This window comes from Mchenga conophoros, linkage group LG5 (assembly GCF_057382185.1).
Source record: "Mchenga conophoros isolate Kocher_MC1m ecotype Shallow Benthic linkage group LG5, M_conophoros_male_GT1.1, whole genome shotgun sequence".
Classification (NCBI taxonomy): domain Eukaryota; kingdom Metazoa; phylum Chordata; class Actinopteri; order Cichliformes; family Cichlidae; genus Mchenga; species Mchenga conophoros.
In genome coordinates this window covers 34,954,314-34,977,032 of record NC_140530.1, presented here as the reverse complement: position 1 = coordinate 34,977,032, position 22,719 = coordinate 34,954,314, and the positions used below count along the sequence as shown (strand labels likewise).

The window sequence follows — 22,719 nt, the reverse complement described above, 5'->3', positions numbered from 1 at the left end:
GAAAGATGGAGAACTGAAAGGGGTGTAAAATGGAACGAACAACATAGAAAAGAGAAAGGCAGCAGGAAAAATGAAGATTGGGAGCAAGAAAAGAGAATATGAACGAGCGAGACAGGCAATACAGGGAGAGCGAATATACAGCTTAGCTCAGCCAGAAATGTTGCCATGAATACCAGTGGCGGCTCATTCAATACAGGGCTAAAATTAGCTGAGATGGCACTGTTATTACTTTAGCTTATCTGGCAGCCAGTGAAACTACTTTTGTAGTGTGTGCGTGTCTGTGTGAGAGAGAGTTATGTGTGGGAGTAAGTGTGCGCATGTGAAGAGGTTCTTTGCTTCTTCTGCAGGATCTGCCACTAAGCTTTTCATGGTAAACTCGTCACTTTTACATTGAACCTAACAACTCCTAGCCAGACACTTTCAGTCAGCTGAGTTCCAGCACAGTTTGCTTAACCGTAACTTGGACATTACAAACTGCCAAATAACACTTTAACTTGTTCGAACTCTAAACAGCCAGACCTCATTATTATGCTGATTACCTAATATACACAGAAACCATCACATATATCATTAACCCATCACTGCTAATGCTTGTCTGAAGCCATCCATACCCAGGAGGAGCATATCAGGAGGCCAGCAGCTTAAGAAGTTAGGCATGAGCTGACATGTTTTCAGACTTGGCACTTATAAACTGAAACTGGACCAAACAATACACTAAAGCTAAATACCAGCCCTTCGTCCGCTTGCCACTGGTTACTGTGGGAGCAGCTGGAATGTGACTGGGGAGTTGCTGACCTCAGAAGCATGTTGTTGCCTCTGTAAACTATGTCAAGCAAAGAATGTCCCAATGTTACACCTCAGGGGAACAATGTTATGGGTGAAAACAACGTCATAAATTACTGTATAAAAAAGTGAAACATGTTCAGTACATAGAGGTCAATTGAGGCAAAACAAAAAAAAGAAGAAGAAAAAAACAGGTTTGCAATAATCAATTATACAAAAATGTGGAGTTCATGTTTCGCAAAATGTAAGATGTGGACTATTCAAGAGACGATGAAAGTGGACATCAAACAAATGAAAGATTTAGCAAAAACTCAAGACTGCAAAAAGGAAAATGTTACAGATACATTATGAGCTCATTTCGGTCCATTTCATGTTCTGTCACTATGTAATGGTTTCATTCTGTGTTCAAACATCACCTTTTCATGTGTGAAGTTTGCTTTTATTTCCCAATGGAAAAGAAAACACGTTTGTTTTTTTTTCAGCACTTCTCTTAAACTTGTAAACAGCAAGATTCTGGGCTGGACTAATGCTAAACAGTCACCACTGCTGCAGAGACAGAACAACTGATTGATTGACCACTATTGATAATCAGGCTGAATGGCTTGTGACTAAATTTCATCATAGAACACAGGTATGGTTAAAAGTCAGATATGTTATGTTATATATATATATACATATATTTCTTTCAAACTTTCAGTAGACGTATTGAAGTTTGGTTGACATTTTACACACAAACATTGTTCTGTGCTTGTAAATAAAGGCTTAATCTAACAAATACGTCAATGGTGATGTTCATGCTTGGTATGTGAAACTTTGTTTTTTAATAGGTTTATAGGTTTGTTTTGTTGTTTTTGAATTTAACCACAACACAGAACTGAATAAGTGAAAGAAGATGGATGGATGGATGTATGGATGGTCTACAGGGACAGGGAAGCTAAAAAAGACAGGAGCTAAAATGTCTAGTTTCACAAGGGAATGCTTTAAGACAACTGCAAATTATGCAATTGCAGAAGTGATTGTGCTGGAAGTGAGCACAATAGGAACTCCTTTAAAATAAATACTCGTTACTAATCAAAATCAGTCTAAAAAAAGTTAATGATCAGGATTAGGCTTCGATTTACCAAAACCACAAGTGGGGTTTGTGAACATTTTGAGGCGTATGGTACACATACAAGGAAGAGGAAAAACACTCTCGTCAGAGCCTTTTCTTATTGATCCCTAATTTTGTGGGCTGTTAAATGCCAGCTTTACTGTATGTGTCCCTATTCTATCACTGATTAATGTGCATCTCCTTCTGGTCAATTACCTGGGTCTATATGATTTAGATAGGTCTGTCATTCCTGTAGCCCATTTCATTAAAATCATGGATACATGCCAACTTTGGGAGGTGTTAGGTATGACATAAGTGAGAGAGAGAGAGAGAGAGAGAAAGCAGAACACAGTGAAACTTTTAAATGAACTCACATGCTGCCAAAGAGATTTGATTACTTTGCATAGTGTGTCAGGAGAGTTAATTATCCTAATTCAACAAAGTGAAAGTGGAGGAAACTTGAACTGGATCTGGCAGAACACAAGAACAGAGTAGAAGGGATGCTTGGTGGCAAATGTTCACTTTTCTTTTGCTTATGATTGCTGCCTAAAAGGCAAAAGACTCATCGATTTATAAAGTATACACAAACTATTTTTCCACCTCAAATGTGCAATTTTAGCTTCCAACGATTACAAAAACACATTTATTGAGAATAATATAAGTAAATATCGCCCACTCCATCCCCAGCATGGCTATGGGGCACAATGCTGTGAGACAGTTCAGTGGAATTTAAACCTGTAGTGAAGTAAGAGACTGACACAAAGAGTGGGCCACCAATTTAACAGGGGCCTAGAATCGGGGCAGAGGGTTCAGAGAGGGCTTGTTAAGTAAACTTGATGACACTGAGGGAGAAAGGGCCTGTTGGAGATTTGTGATTTAATAAAGCTATGTTATTTAACTGGTTAATCCATTCCCTTGCTGAGTGTAAGCACAATGTCCTTACGGGCCAGCAGCTCTGAAGGAAAAAGGACCCAAGCTTTGTGTCCACAGCGTTAGAGGTTTCATGGCAGGGTTACTCACAGAGATTCAGAACAATCCACATAACACCACACATTACCACAGAACTACACTACTACTGATGTCTGATCGCATCCAGTCTGTTAGACTCCTCAGCCATTTCTAACACAAGAGAGTAATATAATAATGGACAGTGGCAGCAAGTTTGCAGCACTGAGAAGGGTCGTTTATATTTATTTGCATTTCATAAAGCAGTCTTAGCGGAGTCATCTTAGCGATGCTGAATTAGCATTTATATTTCTGTACTAAAATTCTTTGTCACTTTTACAATACATAACTACTAAGAACAGAAGCAGGACGAAAGAAAAGTTATTGTGACATCACATTATCATATTTAATGCATGTGCCACGTAAGCATTTAAAGATTTGGGGGACTAGATAGGTGCAATTTATTCTTCAGAAAGTGCCAAATAATAATCAACAGCAAACACACCTTCTCGTGTCCTAGTAAGATCTAACAGCTGTGTATTAGCCAGGTTAAAAGGAAAGGAATCATGATCACAGTAATAATTATACTGGCATAAGAAACCAGTCTGTTTGCTGAATACAGACCTTAAGAACACATCAGTGTTACAAACTATATACATTCATAGAAAACACACACACACACACTCAGTTCTGACACTATTTGGGTGATTATAGCTTCAATTCCAAAGATTCACTTTGAGCAAAGATGCACCAATCAACAAACCAGGGACTGAAATCAGCCAATTTTCAGTTTTCTCGTGGGTGTACAGCAACTCGCTTTCAGTTAATTATTTGTAGTTCTTTCCACTACCACAGCACTTTACTTTCAGTTGTTTCAGTGAGAGAATCCTGCAATTTACTGCAATACTGTTAAGTTTAATAATTTATTTTTTTTATGAAAGTAATAGTCTGCACTGAACAAAGGTTGCCCACATATGCTGTCAGTTGTACCCCTTAGAAAGAGAACTGGAATTATCAGAAATCTTTATCTTCATCTATCTTTATCAATATAGAACCATAAATTATTCTCCAGTTAGGAGAGAAGTAGTTTTAGGGACACACGTTCCAGATGAAGGAACAAAACTGATCATTCCAAACAACGGGACCATCCTGCATCTGCTGCCACCCACCAGATGAATACATTACCTCAAACACAGAAATACAGACGATCACTTTGCTGACTGGACTGACACAGCTCAGCCACGACCACCTGAGAATTTGCAGTCGGGACGTGTTAATTAAGAAAATCTCACCTGCCTCCCTCACTACCTTTCTAGCATGTCCTAAAAAACACACAGGTCAATCTCTGGATCAGGGAAAGGGAAAAGAATCATGTGTGAGTGCTAACTCATGTGAAAGTACAGTCTATTTACAGATTATATCATGTGTGAATAGATAAGAGGGCTAAGACATATGCTGCTTCAGTAACAGAATCTCAACTTGTACAGAAACTTTTTCAGACAAGGAATGAATAATCTTAGCCAGCAGCATGCTGTGTCCCAATGAGAAGCTTAAAACTTTACTCTCCACAGTCATTATGTTCCATAAATCACTCGCCTAACCCTACTTAAATCAATACAGTAAGATAGAGCAAGAATATATATCTCTGCTGGCCTTGCTTAAAAAGACTATATGGTATGTATCTCCCTTTGAGGGGCTATATTCACACATGTCCTTGAAGAGCTTGATTTGTAGATATGAAATATGATTTTAGCCCTCAAAGCAAAATGTAGCTCAGTCTGGTCCTCATTATTCTTCTAAAAGCGACTGAGCTCTTCATTTTGTAGCCAAAGAAGTGACTACTTACAAAACCAGAGCTAGAGTGGCTATTACATACTCTTTAACAGGAACCCAGTTAAAGGTCAACAAAAAATCTTCTACGTAGCGTGCCGTATAAATGCTCTCAGTTTGATCAGTTGTGGCCCTGCTGTTTGTAAAGCACCAGTTGTGGCATTTATTGATTTCCATACAGGCAGGAAATCGCAGAAGGAAAGACTCTAGTTGAAAATACACAATGTTATTGTGAATGCTAGTACAAGAACCAATCATATATTGGATGTTTATCATTGAGCCAAATACACAATATATTGCATGCTTACACTAATTTTTAATTTGATAAAAAAAGTATTAGAAAAATATATGCATTTAAATTCACAGATATGGAATAAGAACCTTCATTCACTCATTAAATAAAATGAAACAGTGTTTGCAACACACAGGAATTTCTGTGTGCATGGTGTGATCTGAAGTGTTGCCAAATCATACAATACAAGCCTATGTTGAGGACCCATATTACTCCTCGGAAATGTATTGTAAGGGTTAAACTGAATAGTCACATTTCAGCAAGAGAAAATGTTTTATCTTGAGGTTATATGCACAGTACTCCAGAAACCCAGTAAAAGGTAACTGCTCAAATGAACTTAACTTAATGTGTAGCATCAGAGGGAGGGAGGAGTGAGCACAGTGGTTTGCACTTTGTTTTAATTTGCCTCTGGTGTTGGATCAGTTATGAACCAAATTGATCTGTTAACAGGAAACGTCTCATATGTCTGTTAAAACACAGCTTTTACTGACATCGTGTAAGCATGTTAATAGCTGAATGCTACAATATGTGACTGAAAAACAAACAACGATGAATGCAGTTCCACATGTGGCACAGAGTATATTCATTAACACACGGACAGCTTGAGATTACACTGTAAACAATGTTTTGCTACACACAGATACACAAGTATCTCTGTGTAAAGACACACAGGTATTACCTCAGAGATTTCAGGGTTATATTGTGAAACTGTTTGTAACAGGTTTTGCAATGCAGCTCTGCTCTGGATAAATCCCGGGCTCTGCCTGATTCTCACATTCCAGGACCTCGCTCGCTGTCCTGAACAATTTCTAAGAGAACGTTTTGCCTTTTTTTATCAGAAACATGTTGATTCTCCTTCAGCTTTCTTTCATTTATCTGAATTGTGACACTGTTTTCAAAGAGAAGCACAAATACATGAAACCTTGGCTTGCAATGTATTATTTCTGTTAGAACATGCCTCACATTCCCTCATCAGATTATTTTTAGCAGCTAATTTGCGCAGCTCTTGGTAGAATGCTTCTTATTATTAAAATGAAATGACTGCGTCTTTGTACTGTACATAAATTAGCGCATTGTTAGTAGATCACGCGCAGAACTCCCCTTCGAAGTCTGTCCTATTTTGATTTTTATCACTTTGAATGATGTATATTTAGTTCTTCGAACGAATTAAGGAGGATATAAACGTATTTTTGTACATTCAGGATTTTAATTTGTTGTCAGGACTTCCTCCACCTCTGCAGTCCATCTCTTGCTTCTGCCTTTTACAATCCGCAAGGTCAAATATTAACAACAATACTCAACATGTGAGGTTTACTCCATAAAATTATTATATGGATACACTTCTTCAATTGACACATATTGCACAAACCGGGAATACAAACTCACCATATAATGTAAGGGAACTCTCCATCATAAATTTTAATATACATAGAGAGAAAGAGGCCTGAGTTGCGTGAATGTGCGAGAGCGAGACATCGGAGAGATTAAGTTTGGAGTTAGCTCTAGTTGAGAATGCTGACAAAGCATCCTTCAGCTAACACTTATCACAAACACAAATGAACCTCTTCAAATCAAGTCTCACCTCAGGCTGAAACACATTACCGTTTGTGCATATTGGATGTTCACAATCTGACAGCTTCATAGCAAGTATTAATACCCTTAGGTCTGGGGGGATGATGGAGCCACATTTATTAAATACAGTCAAATGTGCACACACTGTGTTCACTGAGTCTTCATCTTAAGAGACATAATGATTCAGATTCAAAATACAGCCTGCATGAAAGGCACAGCCTGAACAGCGTAGCAACACATGACTCAACACAAGCCGTCACTGATAGTTATCTCTTGGTCCCTGGCACATGTGATACATGTGTAGCCATTTACACAGCATCACACTGTGCAACTGGCTACACAGTGTGGCTAAAAATTAACAACTGATGGGAAATGCACAGAAGGTGCTGGCTAGCAGTTACAGTTCAGAAAAAACATGCACATCGACCGTTGTTCAGTATACTGGAAATGGTTCACAATAGCCTGCCATCAATGACGATGTTTAAATCAGGACAAATCTGCAAAGTTGACTAAATGTGTGACACCCAGGAATTTGAGTGTCTATGTTTGTGGGTGTGTGTGTGTGTTTGCAGCACTCTACTTGCACTCCCGTGGGCAGACAATCCACAGTGTGTTGACAAAGCCAACTCAAACATCACACAGCCAAGAGTCAGGGCAAGGCCACAAAAAAACATCTATAAAAGATGTTTTAAACCTACGCAGACCGAACATGTCCTATTTGGCAAAGCATCTTACTGACATATTTCAAAGAATTTAAAGGAACAAAAAGTTACCAAATGTGGGAGATTACATAATTATAAATTAGTATAATCTAGTATCTCCTCCATTTAACACTGGAGGAAAAGCTGTATGCACCACAGAAAGGTCTGTCTAAGAGAGACAGTCTCACATCCAGCTAATTTAGAATTGCCACTTAACCTTACTTGCAAGTTCTTGGGCTGCAAGCCACCTTGAAACCCTGAATCGGGTAAGTGGTTAAGAAAATATATGCAATTAAGAAACCTAATCATGCAACTTATCACAAGGTTTGAAAAGTAATTTTTTTGTACGTGTCATCAAGTTTAGCAATGCTGTACTTTTTTTCTAAACAGCCTACGAGAATAAGAAATTAAGATTTGTTTTAACCTGACGTTTCACATCTCATACAAGAAGCTTCTTCAATTCTAATTTGTTTTAACCACATCTCACTTTTGAAACTGACACACTTTTCTCTAACAGGAATAAATTGGAACAAAGTCAATAAATAATTCTAACTAACCAACCTCCCAGCAGGGATAACAGACATTAGGATGCTTTATACAACTAACAGGACATGTCCAAAACATATACCATTCCTGCTAAAATAATTTTAGACAAAGGAAAGACTGCAACTATAGAGCTTCCATAACTAAGCCTATTTAATCCCTGACTATGCGTGCACTGGGCCAGAGAACAGCTACCCTAATGAAAAAGACAGGACAGAGAGAACTGCAAGCGTCCTGAGAAATGGGCAAAAGAAACTCTGTGATTCTCTGTGTCTTAAGCTCTTTGTCTCATTCCATCCCTCATTCTCCCTCTGTACACATAATCACACAAACACACAGAATCTCCAACTCTGCTGAACATCAGGTTGACATTAAGCACAAACACAAGCACAAACCTTTGAATCACACCATGACCAAAATGTACTTTTTATATGCACCTTTAAACATTGAACATTTCAGCAATTTAAGACTACAGACAAGCACATCTTGTATAGGTAATATTATTTCTATACTCTGGTATAGAATTTTTAAAATTCTTTTCTTAGCTACTTTAGATATTTCTCCTTTGTCCAAATAAGCACAATACACTGAAGACCCCTGAGGAGAATCTGTATGCTTTTGAGGACATACTGTAAGTATGCTGTAAGACCATTCATGTTTTTCCTTATTTAAATGAGGAAATGATCACATCTCTCATCATTCTGTTTTATGGCCAAATGTATTAAATGGGGCAAAGTAGCGTAAGGTTGCAGACACACAGAAAAAATGTGCAGGTGGAAGCTGAATTCTTTATTTATAAACAAATACATAAGCATTTCATTTGAATAATGACCAACACATTCTACCAAGAAGAGTGCACACTCATCAGAAAGGAGCACCCAATGAGCAAGCAAGTAATCTGCCAAGGAAGGTAGTACAGTGTAAGCATAGGTGTTAGGCATGTGTTTCTCTCCAGAAACAGCATGGCAATCCAGATCAATGAGCAGCAGTTGAAGCAGAACTGATACGCTTTTGATGGAAAGGGAAATTCTCTTTTAGAAATTACTGGGGACTGTGTGGGGTCTTCCAGGGTAAGACAGCCATTCTCTGGATAAATATTGCAGCTCAGGTAGAGCACTGGATTTATCCTAACAATAAAGCTGCAATATTGCAAACATTTTTATCATATAAACCTGCAATCTGTGTGTGCTAAAGCTGTAGGATGTGTCAAAGAACACCAAACATTACTGATCTTGCCCCATGCATGTGTTAATGACGGAATGATCTTTGCTGAGATTTTGCGGAACACGAAAGTGACCGACGTTCCAGAATACGGCAGGAAAAACTGAATTTTTTGTCAGCCGTAGCAAGGGAGAGCAATTCAGGTATGAATAGCAATACAGAGCAGTGCTTATTTTTTCCGTTCATTGACAGAGCCTGATCTATGATCTATTTATGGCTTATTTATTGAGTCAAAAATACACTACAGTGGCATTACAGATCAAAGGTTTACAGTTTTACTACTGTTTATGTTCACTGCCGCAATTTCTAACTCAGGGTATGCCGGCCTGCTCCAACTTTTTAGTGGGAAATCTGGGTTGAAAAGGCATTCCTCAAAAAAAATCCAAATGGGAACTCAAAATTTTAACTTTGGACTTTTTCAGGAACCCACCATAATCCAACACTCACTATACATTGCTTTATTTTGACATATATATCCATATAGCATGTCGCAGATGTGATAACAGAGTTAAGTTACGAAACAAGAAATGAAAAAATCTGTTGGCGATGTTGCAGAGCTTCCTGTGTACGCTGCTGAATGACGACACACAGATGTTTCATTGTGACAAAAAACATAAAACAAAAAAAAGAAAATACAAAATTGTTTTAATACTGACTCTCAGTATCTTGATAACGTCAAATGTTAATAAGAACAGTAAAGTTCTATACTGTTTCATCAGAAGACCTGTATTATTGGAGCTCTGCTCTAATCATTCAGGATAAGGACTCCATGACAAACTGCAGGAAGGAGCCAAAGGATACCACACTCAAAGCTTTGAGCAATCCACCCATAGCTGGACTGGCCATCGGGCATACCGGGCATTTGCCCGGTGGGCCGCTGGCGATATTTTGATTTTATGGGCCGATGGATTTTTTTTTTTTTTTTTTTTTTTTTTAGGAAGGGTATATATAATGAAAGGTGTTGGATTGGCCAATTGGTTATGATCGACTCTGGGCTGGACCAATTACAGCCGAGGAGGCCGGATGCACCCTCCCCCTTGTTTAGCAATCAGGTGATTTTCGCACATTGCATGCCAGGAACTCATGGCAAAACAATCCAAGTACCGCATCAAATGCAAGCATTTGCAGCACCACAAAACGTTCATTCTCCGGTTCCAATACCTTCTTGCGTTTTCTTTGCCGCACAAAAAAGGAATGTACAAAACAAAAGGAGAACAATGCCGGTCCGTACAAAGACAGACTCGACGAAAAGACCAAGAAAAGATACGAGGAAAAAATCAAAGGAGTGAAAGGGTCAGACCCTTACGAGCACACAGAGGGACAAAAGACGTTAGCGTGCTGCCCAACTTTCACCACGCTCATATTTATAATTATACGGTTCTTGGAGTGAGTGCATACACTCATGAAGTTTAGTAACTTCAGGTCACTGCAACAAGCCCAGGTACAGTTTACCGACGGATGGGTGCAGGACCTTGAAATGCACCGTGTAGAACGAAAGACCATCGTACGTATCATAAGTTTACCAGTCTCACAAATCGTCGTCATAAATACACATTCATTAACCGTTTATTAATATAACCTTTGAGCTCAACCGTAATTAATTAGTAATGGAAATAATTTCTGGTAGCATCACAGAAATGTAGCAGTGACAATAATATTGTATGCTGTAATCGCACTGGACAATTAGTGATACAAAACAACTGTTTTATCCTGTGAATAAAAGTATATGTTTTTGTCAATGTACCATAATAACAGAAGCGAAACACAATATTGTGTCAGGACAATTTACTATTTATTCATAATAAATAAAGGAGCATAGCGCGACAATTTCTGTTCAGCGCCAGACTTATTTGTAACCTATATCACCAATTATGTTAAGAAAAATGACGTATTAACTACTACAAAACACTGACCTTTGTGGGAATGCTTGGAGCAGACTAACATGTGAGCTGGAGTGTTCTGAGACGTTATATTTGGTATATCCAGACCATCTGTCGGCTCTTACTTTGGAAACATGGCTTAAAAAATTTCTCTTCAACGACGTAATCCAATAAAAAAAAAAAAAAAAACGATCTCTTTACCCGTCGGCTTCCCGTGGCTGTCATGCGACCGGCTATTGCAGTTAATAATACAACAGCTTCTTGACATTTTTTGTGTTTCTTTTTATCGCTGTGTAACTGAGTTCAATTGAAAGCCTGCGTGCGCTAGTACCTCTTGCCACAAGTTCCCAGAATCCTTTGCGGTTTTACCCCAGAATGATGTCACATTTTCAATCTTTATCCTGGTGGGCCGGTCTCTAGTCAAAATGCCCGGGCCGATTTTTTGTCCCAGTCCAGCCTTGAATCCACCTCAGTTATGTGGTCATTCTGATAACATCTCCCACAGTCATTCCAAATAAACTCTTAGTGGCAAACATCAAAGCAATATCAGGCATCTGTTTTTGTCATTTAACAACTGTTAATGACACACAACTTGCATTGAATTGCCTACCACAAACCTTCGGTAAATCACATTCGTATTATTAGTTTAAATAATCCCCACTTGAAATTTTATGCTCTAAAATGAAAACTATCTGTCTTTTATCTTCTCCTTCAGTTGCAAAATTGATACTCGACCTCTTTGATAAATCTCCATCTTTACTACTACACTAGAAAGTGTTGACTGTCGAGAGCAACTCCAGCTAATTCGGCAGTTTTGTGACCATTAATTATCTTTAGCGCCTGTTTATTTGGCTTAACTGTGACACTTTACTTGGCCTAGCCATTGCTGGCTCTGTCCTGATGGACTTCAGACATGGGTTGCAGGCATGACTAGACTTTACCAAACGAGGTATAAAAAACAATTACGAAAGCTCAAAATAAATGTAATCCTGTGTACTTGTTTTCTGAGTTTAACCTTCTACTGCAGGAGCTCATGTCTGCACAGATACTAAGCAGCCTTCCACCTTGTTCATCACGGGAGCTCTCACTATGGTGTGTTACATTCTTTCCCGTACAATAAAAAAAAACTTAAACTTGACTCCTGGGATACCTTGGAAACATGGACAGCATGTACCCACCCCCAACCCACCCCTTCACATTCACACTTGCCTCAATGTCCTGACCTGTCCTTTGCAGCCTCTTTATCCTCCCTTCCTCTGTGTGTGTGTGTGTGTGTGTGTGTGTGTGTGTGTGTGTGTGTGTGTGTGTGTGTGTGTGTTTATGTGATAGTGGAAATTTGTGTTCTATGTGGCACTATAGTTTCTTTGTTTGTGTCCTTTTAGTCAAACCTTGGTTGCCCAGGGAACAATTCTCCCACCAAACTATTCCAACCCTCCACCCGGTATTGCGCGCTCTCTCTCTCTCACAGACTCACACACGCACATGAACTCACACACCTACACACAAGAAGTTTTATAACTCTGTGCATGTACATAGTGGAGTGGATGCGCACATTGTCTTGGCTGGCGAGCTGGCTGCAACGGCAGATGCATTTTCAGTAAGAGTCCAAATTAAGAATGGATAGAAACACAGCAGTAATGACAAACTGCTGCTCATTCATTTGTCATTTATGGAAACATCACAGTTGTACACCTTCACTTCATCAAACAATGCCTAATTGGTCCATGATGTTTTCACAGTTAACATTTTACAAAACTCATATATAAATCTCATCATTCCTCCTGATCCTAAGCCTAAAAGTTGTTGCTGTGACTGGAAAATGTGAAAAGAACAGGTTGTGATGCAGCAGAAGCACACACACAGGTAAAGACACCGCATGTTCGCACACTCACACATAAGCAGTCAGGCCATAAATGTCGCTGTGAAGAAATGCTGGCAGCTGTGCTTTTATGGCTTCATCTGGCCTGTTATATTTATCTGATACCCCCACCCTCACCCCCCACCCCATGTGCTATCTTTCTCATACACATCCATTGATATTCCATCAACAATATAATATAAGGGCCACAAGTAAGGTGAAGAAAGCTAGCTCTAATTGTTTTCCGCCAAAAAAATAAAAACACAGAATATTCACAAATTCCTATTTACAGTGAGAGGCTTTACGCACCTTCATGGTCACACCTGGGAGCTGCCCACTGTTGCCCTTTTCCTGTACTATTGGCTGCTAAGCAACTGTGTGGCCTATTTAAAATCATGTGACTCATTATAAATCGATAAAGTAAACACTGGTAAAATCATACCCAGCTGTGCCACATATGTGCCGCTGGAAATGCTTAACCCCTCACAAAACTGGTTCTAATGAGCAATTTTCCTGTTTTTAATGTTCTAATTTTATGCACACAGACAATTCTTAAGAAAAACCTTAAGCTAGCACATCATTAAAGAAAAACCTAGTGTCCTTGAAGCCTTTGATTATACTGCTAAAGCAGACCTTGACATTAATACCCTACATGTGCTGCTGTAGCAATCAAATTGCATTAATCTGAGCGGGCAGATATGTGTTTAATACAAAATATTTTATCACTTGACTTTCAAAAGAGTTGGAAAGGAAAAAAAATCCCAGCAAAGGTACAGAATGCTAACCAGGTGTCTAATATGCCTTAACTCCTGTAAATGTTGTGAAAGGGTTTATCTGACAGATTCAAGTGTTACTGTTCATATAGTCAAGATATTTTAATATGATGGAGGCCGTTTCTCCTTGATCTCAGTCAAGGCCGTCTGTGTTATGAATTTAACAGAGCGCTGAAAACTGCCGTGAGCACAGCAGTGGTGTGTGTTTGTTGCTGTGCACATGTAAAAGAGAGTGCTACCCTGACCTTTAACACCAGAGTGGTGCCAAAAAGGAGCTTGCTTCTCACTGTGTTTGTGAGTATCTTGACAAAATGCCAAAACCAAAATAAGCACTGTACATGAACTTTATGTCATCGGTATTTTCAAGCATTATCATGATACAGAATAGTCCTGAAATAAAGGTGCAATCTTGAAAATTACAGCAGGAAAAAAAAACAAAAAACACACAACCCTAAAGATGTTTTCTTTTATTCCCGTAAAATGCTCACAAGATTTCCACTACAGATATGCATCCTGAAGTCCAGTCATCTCCTGGTCAGACAGACATACATCAGCAGAACATCAAAAATGTGCATGCACACATACCCCTCAGTGAGCCTCTGAGCCTCTTTTGCCTCCTCACTCCTCTATCGGGCCCTCAGGGGGGAGGGAAACCCATGAAATGATTCCTGACATGTCAGATCACACAGCAGCACCGGTTGAGCTGTCTGATATCAACACTTTTCTGCCTGACTGTGGACAAGTAAGACAGGGGGATTTGCAATGATTTCCCCTGGCTATAGCGCTACTTGTATCTCCTGTGCTGACTTAAGTTGCTGAAGCTGCCCTACTGTGCCAGTTAACCCTGAGAAATTCTGTGTCATAGAAAAATAGCGATTCAAACTTCAAATTCTGTTTTTTTAGGATAGAAAATACATAATTATTAAATTTGTATCTAAAAAAACCTACTAGGTTTTCATCTGGAAGACGAGAAGCATCGTCACTGAATAATATCAACTCGAACCAACCACTGTCCTTTCTGTGTCAGCTTGGCAGGAGATGCCAAATTCCTGTTGAGCAATCATTTACAAAGAGAAAAGAGTGTTTTTAATCCTTTCCCCCTGTCTTCACAATTAAAATTCACATCTCAGATTCACCTTGTTGTGTTACACCCACTGGCAGACTGTCACATTTACATCCATGCATGAACATACCCTGAAAGAATATACTGAGAGTGAAATAGAGAATGACTGAGATATTGTACATTTGCTGCAGCATCTCACACAAATGAGTGAGCATAAAAGGACGGGAATACACCTTCTGACTCCACCACAAAGCTTCCTATGCAAAGCCAGCCGGATCCCATGAGTTTGCAGTAGTTCTGACATGAACCTAACTTCGTATCAGTGTCAAAACGGTTTAATATTATCGAAAGACGGTTCATTAGCATACTGGGGTGCTCACAGGTGTGAGCCCTAACAGTATTCTTAAATAGTGAGGCTTTTCCTCTCGCTGTTTGAGTTCAACTCATTATTTGGATGTTTCCGGTGAAGTCAGATCAAAGTTTTGATTAAATGAAGCGTCTCTCCCGGCTCGTCATTTTTCACCCTTGAGGAAGACTGAATCAGGTCTGGAAAAATCTATAAAGAATATCAAGGTATCAAACATTCTCATTATTTTTACCTATGTATCTATTTGGAGCTGTGGGGTGCACAGAGGGTGGATGAGATATAAGAACTTACGTACTTTAATACCCTGAGGACTATATCATTTGGCAATACGAGGACTTTTTCTTCTTTGCATGTTTTGTAATTAACTTCTAATATCCTGTCACTTTTTAGAGCATCTGAACAGCAAAGCGGGCGCACAACAGGAAGAACAATGAAAGAAAGACTGAATTGGACAAAGAAGAAAATGTCAGAGTCACAGGATGTACTCTAATTGTTTTTGGCTAAATGAAAACTATCTTACCTTCAAGGATGACTTCTTTCCCGGTTTTTTTTAACGCTTGCACAGCCTCGTCATGCGTGGCCTCTCGTAAGTCGTAACCATTGACAGAGAGTATGGCATCACCAACATAAAGGGCCTCGGTCTGGTCAGCAGCCAGGCCTTTAAAAATTTTGGAGATGAGGATTGGCATCTTGTTTTCCTTGCCACCTGCATGATCAGACAAGAAAATCAAGTTAAAAATCATGTGGAAAAATCCAACTTTTACCACTAATTAGCTTCACAAAGCAGTTTGGTAGTTCCTATTTGAACGGCCTATTGGCAGTATATAAAGCAAATCAAATTATATGTTTTCTTGGACGCTGGTAAATGATAAAAAATGCCCTTAAATTCACTGTGACTTCACACCAGAAGGTATAAGTTAGAGCTGAGTCATAAAACTAAAAAAGTGTGTGGCTGGTTGGTAGTTATAAATATGAAATAAACAGTTTCTGTCCCTTATCACCTTAACATTAGTCACCTAAACTGCAGTTAAACGAGCACATAAAAACTGATGGAGACAGTGATCGGCCTACTGTACTATGGTCTGTGTCTCCGACTCTCCGTCTCTTTGTCACACAATGAAGGTCAACTAGTAAGCTGATGGATGCGCTGTAACTCTTGTGGTGGGCTTCCGCACTTCATGTGAAATATCATCGTTAATGTCAGCTTAAAGCTGGACTTTGGCCTTCAGGCTAGTGAGAAATAGTCTTAAAGACGATAAAATGCTTTTTGTGTTTTGGTTTTTTTTGCTATTTCTTCTGGGTGATCCCTCTGCGAGGATTTTTATCATGCAAATTTCTTTGGACACCCAATGTAGTATTCTTAAAAATATCAAAACTTCTACACACGCCACCAGGACGATGAACTTATCCACTATTCTGAGCACCATAGCATCATATAGATGTATAATCAGAGGCAATATGTGGCCCTCACTGACTCAGTCACTGAATTAACGAGGGTGTTCCAGAAAGCTTATAGAAAAGATAAGTTAATGTGGGTTTTAAAGCTTTGTTGGTGATGCTATCTTTTATGTATATCATCAAATGTTTAATAAAAAAACAACTAAACTTATAAACTTGAGTAATTACTTTAAATCTTAAAAAAAGATATGGGAATTTGTCACAGGACAGTTAAGTAACATGCATGACTATCAATACTGCTAGGTATATTTTTTAAGGTTTGTGTTTAATTAATGCCATTTTGAAAAGGAGCTGAAGAACCAACAACAAATACAGAAGCCAAAGTAGATGGATACCATGTTATCTGCCTATAAGCCTATAAGAGTCATTCTAAGAGAGCATTTTGTGGTTGTAAGTAGATACAACGAACTGGTAGAAATGATAGACTTCACTATACTACAATACAAAAAAAATCTGCAGTTCTTTCTTTAGTGGGTGACATTGTAAATGGATATTGCATATTGTATATGGAGTGTGAGAGAATTCTACTATCAACGTTGGAGATCTACAGGCCACAGTCAACAGGACCAGGAAGGTGCAGGAGATGTAACCTGGGACAGTGTACACTGAGAGACACAACCAAGTGGCTGGGATAGTGTGCAAGCACAGCTGTGCCTCATATGGGTTAGAAGTACCCAACTCCCAAATGGAGGACACCACAGAAGGTGGTTGAGAACAACAAGGCTAAGGTCCTGTGGGACTTCAAGCAGCTGCTGGCCAGCCAACCACACATAGTGGTGGTTGACACGGAGCAGAAGACCACAGTGGTCGTAGATGTGGCAGTCCCAGGGGACAGCAACATGAGAAAAGGGAGCACAAGAAAACAGAGAAGTAGCAGGGAACAACTGGAGCAGATGTGGAAGGTAAAGCCCATAATAGTCCCAGTGGTAACAGGAGCATTAGGAGATGTAACTGGAAGAGTGGCTCCAGCAGATTACAGGCACAACATTAGGGGTCTAAGTCCAGTGCAGTCCTAGGAACAGCTAAGATTCTGTGCAGTACCTCAGACTTTTGCAGAAGACCCAAGGAGGAACACACACACACACACATATCATGGCCTAGCATGTTATATACCACTAAATTAACATTTTATTCATGAGGTAACAGGCACAAGATAGCCCCAACTCATTACATTCTTTAAATAAGTAACTACACTCTTGTACAAAACTGAATAATAACAGTAAATAAGCTAATCCAACCACATAATTAATACTGGAAGATCTAACAGAATTGCTGTGAATGGACAGAGTTGCAACAACGACTGCAGACAATATGAGTGAACATACAATAAGGCTTCATTAAAGCTGATATGGATTGATATAGCTCAAGATGACACAGTGCATATAACAGAGGATTCAAATGTAGTACAGCAGTTGCACAGTAGGCAAGAGAGTTTCTAGGATATAGTGATACTGGTTTCTAAAGCCATTTTCAGACATGATGAATGTAACATTAATGGCTTCATTAGTCTGTTAAAGTGGCAGCATTCAAATATAGGTCACTATCACTTTAATGTTCCACACAGGTTCATTCAGACATGCCCAAGGCAATGACGGAGCCAGTGCTTTCTACCATAAAAAAAGGAGACAAGCATTGTCAGCATAAGCTCTACTCAAGTGTGGCAACACTTTTGAACATGCCATTGTCTACAAGAGCAACGTCTCAGTGTGTGCTGCTCAGCATACCAGCATGTGAGAGACAGCAGTGGCTGCAGTTCAAACTTGTGTCGTTAATAAAGTTATATTTAAATGTTACTCAGCCTGGCCTAGAAAGATAGAGATCATGACTTTTACAAAAAAAAGTGAAGCTCGTTTAGCCATAAGGCCAACAAGTTTGGAGGTCATCGGTTTTATGGTAAAGAGTGTGAGTCTGAAAAAGGGCTAAAGTATCCAGGGGATGATGAGGAGGGTGTCAGAAACACTTAGCGTTGGCAGAGAAAAGGATGGGGGCACGTTTAGAGAGTAGACATTTGAATCAATGAGGAGACAAAACCTTTAAGGAACAGTTAAAAATATTTTTTTCCCACTTTCTTTACATTATAAAGCCTGACCTTGGAGGAGAGAGGAAATTCCCAAGAGAGTCTGAAGTTTCCCTCAAGTCTGAAATACCACTTACTGGAATGATTGCAGAATAAACATTTTTTGACATATTGTTCTAAAAAATAACCATTAATATGTCTGCCACTCCCACACAAACCTTTATTTCCTTCCTACCATTCTTGCAGGTGCATTTCATGTCAAATACAGTTCAGCACCTACAGCTGGGAATCTGTCAATCAAATATAAGGTGGGTGGCAGTGGTACAGACAGGGTGGAGCCACAGAAGCTTCTTATGGCAGATTAGTAAATGGTATAATAGTGCTGTGTATCTAATTTATTTATTATAATGCTTCTTCATCATCAAAAAATCTGCACGTCTGCACTTCAACTGTCATCAGCTTAATTCACACAATGCTGGAACAATATATAGAGTCAAAACAAAACTTCAAAGTATTGTGGATTCATATTCCTAATGCAATTTTATTAATATTTTTGTTATGCAATGTTGCACTTGAGTCTTGCTGACTGACAAAAATAATGTCTGGAAAAAGTATGAGTTGGTCTGTTATAAGAGTTTCAGGAACCAAAACATGGTTTCATAATATTTGGCCCACCCAACTGGAATTCAACACATAGGGACTATTCAAACAAAGTCTGGGATGGTTTTAAAGTGAAATAATTGTTTTATGGTACTGTTCACCAACTGCCTTCTCTCAAAGTAGCATTCCCTCTGACTGTCATTGTGGTTATATGCACGGACCGTGCACCTCAGTGGCTCCAAAGAAGGAAAAATGTCTGCAGAGACACGCAAACTTTTACCATTCTGCCTGTCCAGAGACCTGGAGTCTAGATTTCATGCCTCCCCTCTTAAATTTAGACGTGAGTTAAAGTTGCCTCCGTACTCTTCCTCAAGCTGGGGTGGGCTCCCTAAAATTAACACTAGTGGAGTACTCCACTCCCAGCCACATAGCTTTCATCTTTAGCCAATGACAACTGACTGCTGTGAGCTGCTTCTCTCAGCTGTTCGCAATGCGGTGTCAACTAGCCTACAAGTTTTTCTCTGTTCTTTCATTTGTTTCCCCCTGCGTTTCTGACACTTTTTTCTTCCTGCTTCTTTTTTCTTTTTACTCTTTTCACCTCTTTGACCTCTTGTCCCATATACCATTTCATGTTTGGCCTGCTCTTTCTGCCTGCACCTTTCACTTTCAATCTTGTATACCCTTCCTCCCAAAACTGCCTCTGAACATCCAGCATCGCAACAATGTCAAGCCAAAAGGCTTCTAGCTAGGATTTGGTTTTAATAACATGCTGTCTGATTTTCAAACCCACCCATTTCCACAGATGGACATCACAGTTATGTCATTAGGGTTTGGCTTTGTTTTGTTGTTGTTCGGAATTGCGGGGGGACTAAAAATTAAGATGTCACCAGCAGCTACAATGATGAGCCATCTTTGCAACATGACAATAATGCAAGTTTACAATTATCTATCAACTCGACACTTTACATCAACCAATCGCCAAGTGATTACCTGGGAAGACAAACTTGCCAGGAGGAAGCTACAGCTCACACACATGCAATTATACCCACACATGCTGCTTATAGATCCATGCCCGTTATTTATTACACCTTTTACTGCCTTGGCAGCCCATGCTTTACAACACAAGGTGACTTAAGGTTGTGAACTGACAATAATTCATTGATATGATACATGTCATCACACAGGGGTTATGATTAAAAAATATAATTAGATTTATTGAGACTGTGCAAGAAACCTAATGAGATTTTTATTTTTATATGTAATTCTAGGAAAACTCTTCCAGTACATATTTACAACACACCACCAGGAAAATCTGAATTTAGAAAGCTGACTTTTTAGGCGAGAATTGTGGGGTCTGCATTTGCATTTATCACGACCCAAGCAAAATAAGAAACACAGTATGTAATACATCAGTGTGCAACAAACAGTGTTTATTTAAGTTGCACAAAAGAATCATAAGTTCACCACAATAACCTCAAACAATTCTAGTTAAAGCCAAGGCGGCAGAACCCCACTGTGTGTGGCAAGAATATGAAAATGACCACCTAATTACTGTTTCAATTATAAAGACAATGTAAAGACACAAAGCAAGCTGTGTAAAAAGAAAAAGTGTAAATCTATCAGTTGCTACTAAATTTCAAGAACAAAAGCTGTAATATTTGTCCGTCTATAAAATATAATAATATCCAAAACATTCCTAAAACTTTGTTATCACATTCCTGTCCGTTTTATCTTTTATATTTACATAGCATCCCACTGCTCAACCTTCCTAATCATCTTCAGTTTGAGATCCCCACAGAGATAGGCTATTTTTGTGGAAGCAGGACAAGGAAAAGTCTTTTATCAGCTGCTGCAAAACACATGGCAGGTATGCAGGCTTTGCTGGTAAAATATGGAGAGATTACAACCTTTCTTCATTGAGAAGTCCCTGTAGAAACAATATTCTTGTGGCCACTATGTGCAGTAGAGGTCTCTGTGTCCATGTCTACTCCGGATTGCTTATTCAAAAGCAAAGTTCCACAGCCAAAAAGGTCTTTGAACCACCTAAAATACTCTGTAGAGCGTGGATTTTACTCTGTCACATATATTTATTGGTGTTACAGCTTCATAATCAGAAGTTAGATCTAATAAAACTAATGACACATTTGTGTATGTGAGTGTTGGTTGATAACGCATAATATTCAGGTTTATAACCTGCTTTGTTTGGTGTCTGTAGTCCATAAATAAATATGTTTAAATGAACTGCTGGTGTCGACACTGCTGGGTAATAAGCATCTACGGAAAGTATTCGGGGATTTGTGGAAACTTTTTAAAACCCAAATCGAGTTAAACAGAATCACGTGCCATTTCCTGATTTCTCTCAATTCAATTATCCAAGTTATTTAAACACGGTGGAACCCAACGTTACATGACAGTAGCGAACTAATTACCGTCTCCGGTGACTGTGGTGCACTGAAATGGTTCCCTGTTGAGGAGAGAAACAGCTTGAGAAAATCACAGCTGTCGTTTTTTCTGCGCTAACATCGGACCTATACGTGTGAGTTATAACACGAACGGATATTTGTCATAGAGCAAATCGCGGAAAAGTTGCATTTTACGCACGTTTCTGAGAATTGTTGCACATTGTTGAAGTTAGGCAAGTTAACTGGCCGCTGTTTTCGCGGTGGGTGACAGAAGGTACGCTGTAGTCAAAACTTGTGTTAACTGACAGTAACTCGCCGTTCATGCAGTTAGCTATCTTTAAGATACTTTCGTAAACTACCTTACCTTTGATACTGATTCCGAGCCCGCCAACATCTTGCTTGGTAACTCGCACCGTGCGCTTCACGTTGGTGATGGTTTCCGGGACCGGGGACGAGCTGAGGTTCGGGGGGTCTCCGTTGATAGCACCGGCAGGACTCGGGTTTGGCTTCGCGGGTTCTTCGGTGCCCTCGCCGGGGTTTAACGTGAGACTATCTTCGGTAAGTGTAGCCAATACCCGGATCCAGCGGTCCACGGTCACTCGAAGTTCCAGCAGTCCCGTTTTCTGCGCCTTCATCGCGGCAGCCATGTTCAACGCATTCCTGGAATAACTCTAGACGGGCTGGCAGTCCTGTAAGAGGGGGTAGAGGGCTGTGGTAGGGGGCATGCAGACACACACATTGAACCCCCCTCCCTCTATTTTCTCCTCCTCCTCCAAAAGAGGTTTATCCAGTAGTAGGCTAAGTAAAGTTAATTGAGGGCGATGCGATTAGCAGCGGTGTTGACACACACTCAAAGTTCAAAGAGCTTCTTGTTCAGCCCATTCGTTAATCAGCAATGTGAGGTTGAGCCACGCATAATTAAGTTTTTGATTCATTATTTATTTCGAGTGTATTTCAACACCCAGCCTCAGATCACAGATCTCATTTCCAGTGTGCCCGAAACGCGCAAAATCACTGCGCATATATATATATATATATATATATATATATATATATATATATATATATATATATATATATATATATATATATATATATATATATATATATATATATAAGTTCTGCAATAAGGAAAACAAAATCGATATGCTTTCAAGGCCAGAAACGTATTTCTAGTGAAGAGAGCTTATATCAGGAATGACACCCACTAAGCATCTTCGGCTTGAATTCTGCTGACAGAAAACAGTGGGTGTAATGTTACCATGAAGAAGCCTGCACGTTAATCAGAACAATTATATTTATTAGCTCTTATTCAAAATGGGTT

The 22,719-nt window shown here is 39.3% G+C and overlaps 1 protein-coding gene across 1 annotated transcript in view; it reads right to left on the bottom strand.

Moving 5' to 3' along the window:
• The window catches only part of snta1 (syntrophin, alpha 1), a 31,620-nt gene extending 9,437 nt beyond the window's left edge, over nt 1-22,183 (bottom strand). Inside the window, exons 1-2 of the mRNA XM_085275097.1 lie at nt 21,760-22,183; nt 15,439-15,624 (exon numbers count right to left, since the gene is read on the bottom strand). Of these exons, the coding sequence (XP_085131223.1) occupies nt 15,439-15,624; nt 21,760-22,042 (469 nt within the window). The 5' untranslated portion in view covers nt 22,043-22,183. The remainder of the gene's footprint in view (nt 1-15,438; nt 15,625-21,759) is intronic.
• Between the last annotated feature and the right edge of the window lie 536 nt (nt 22,184-22,719).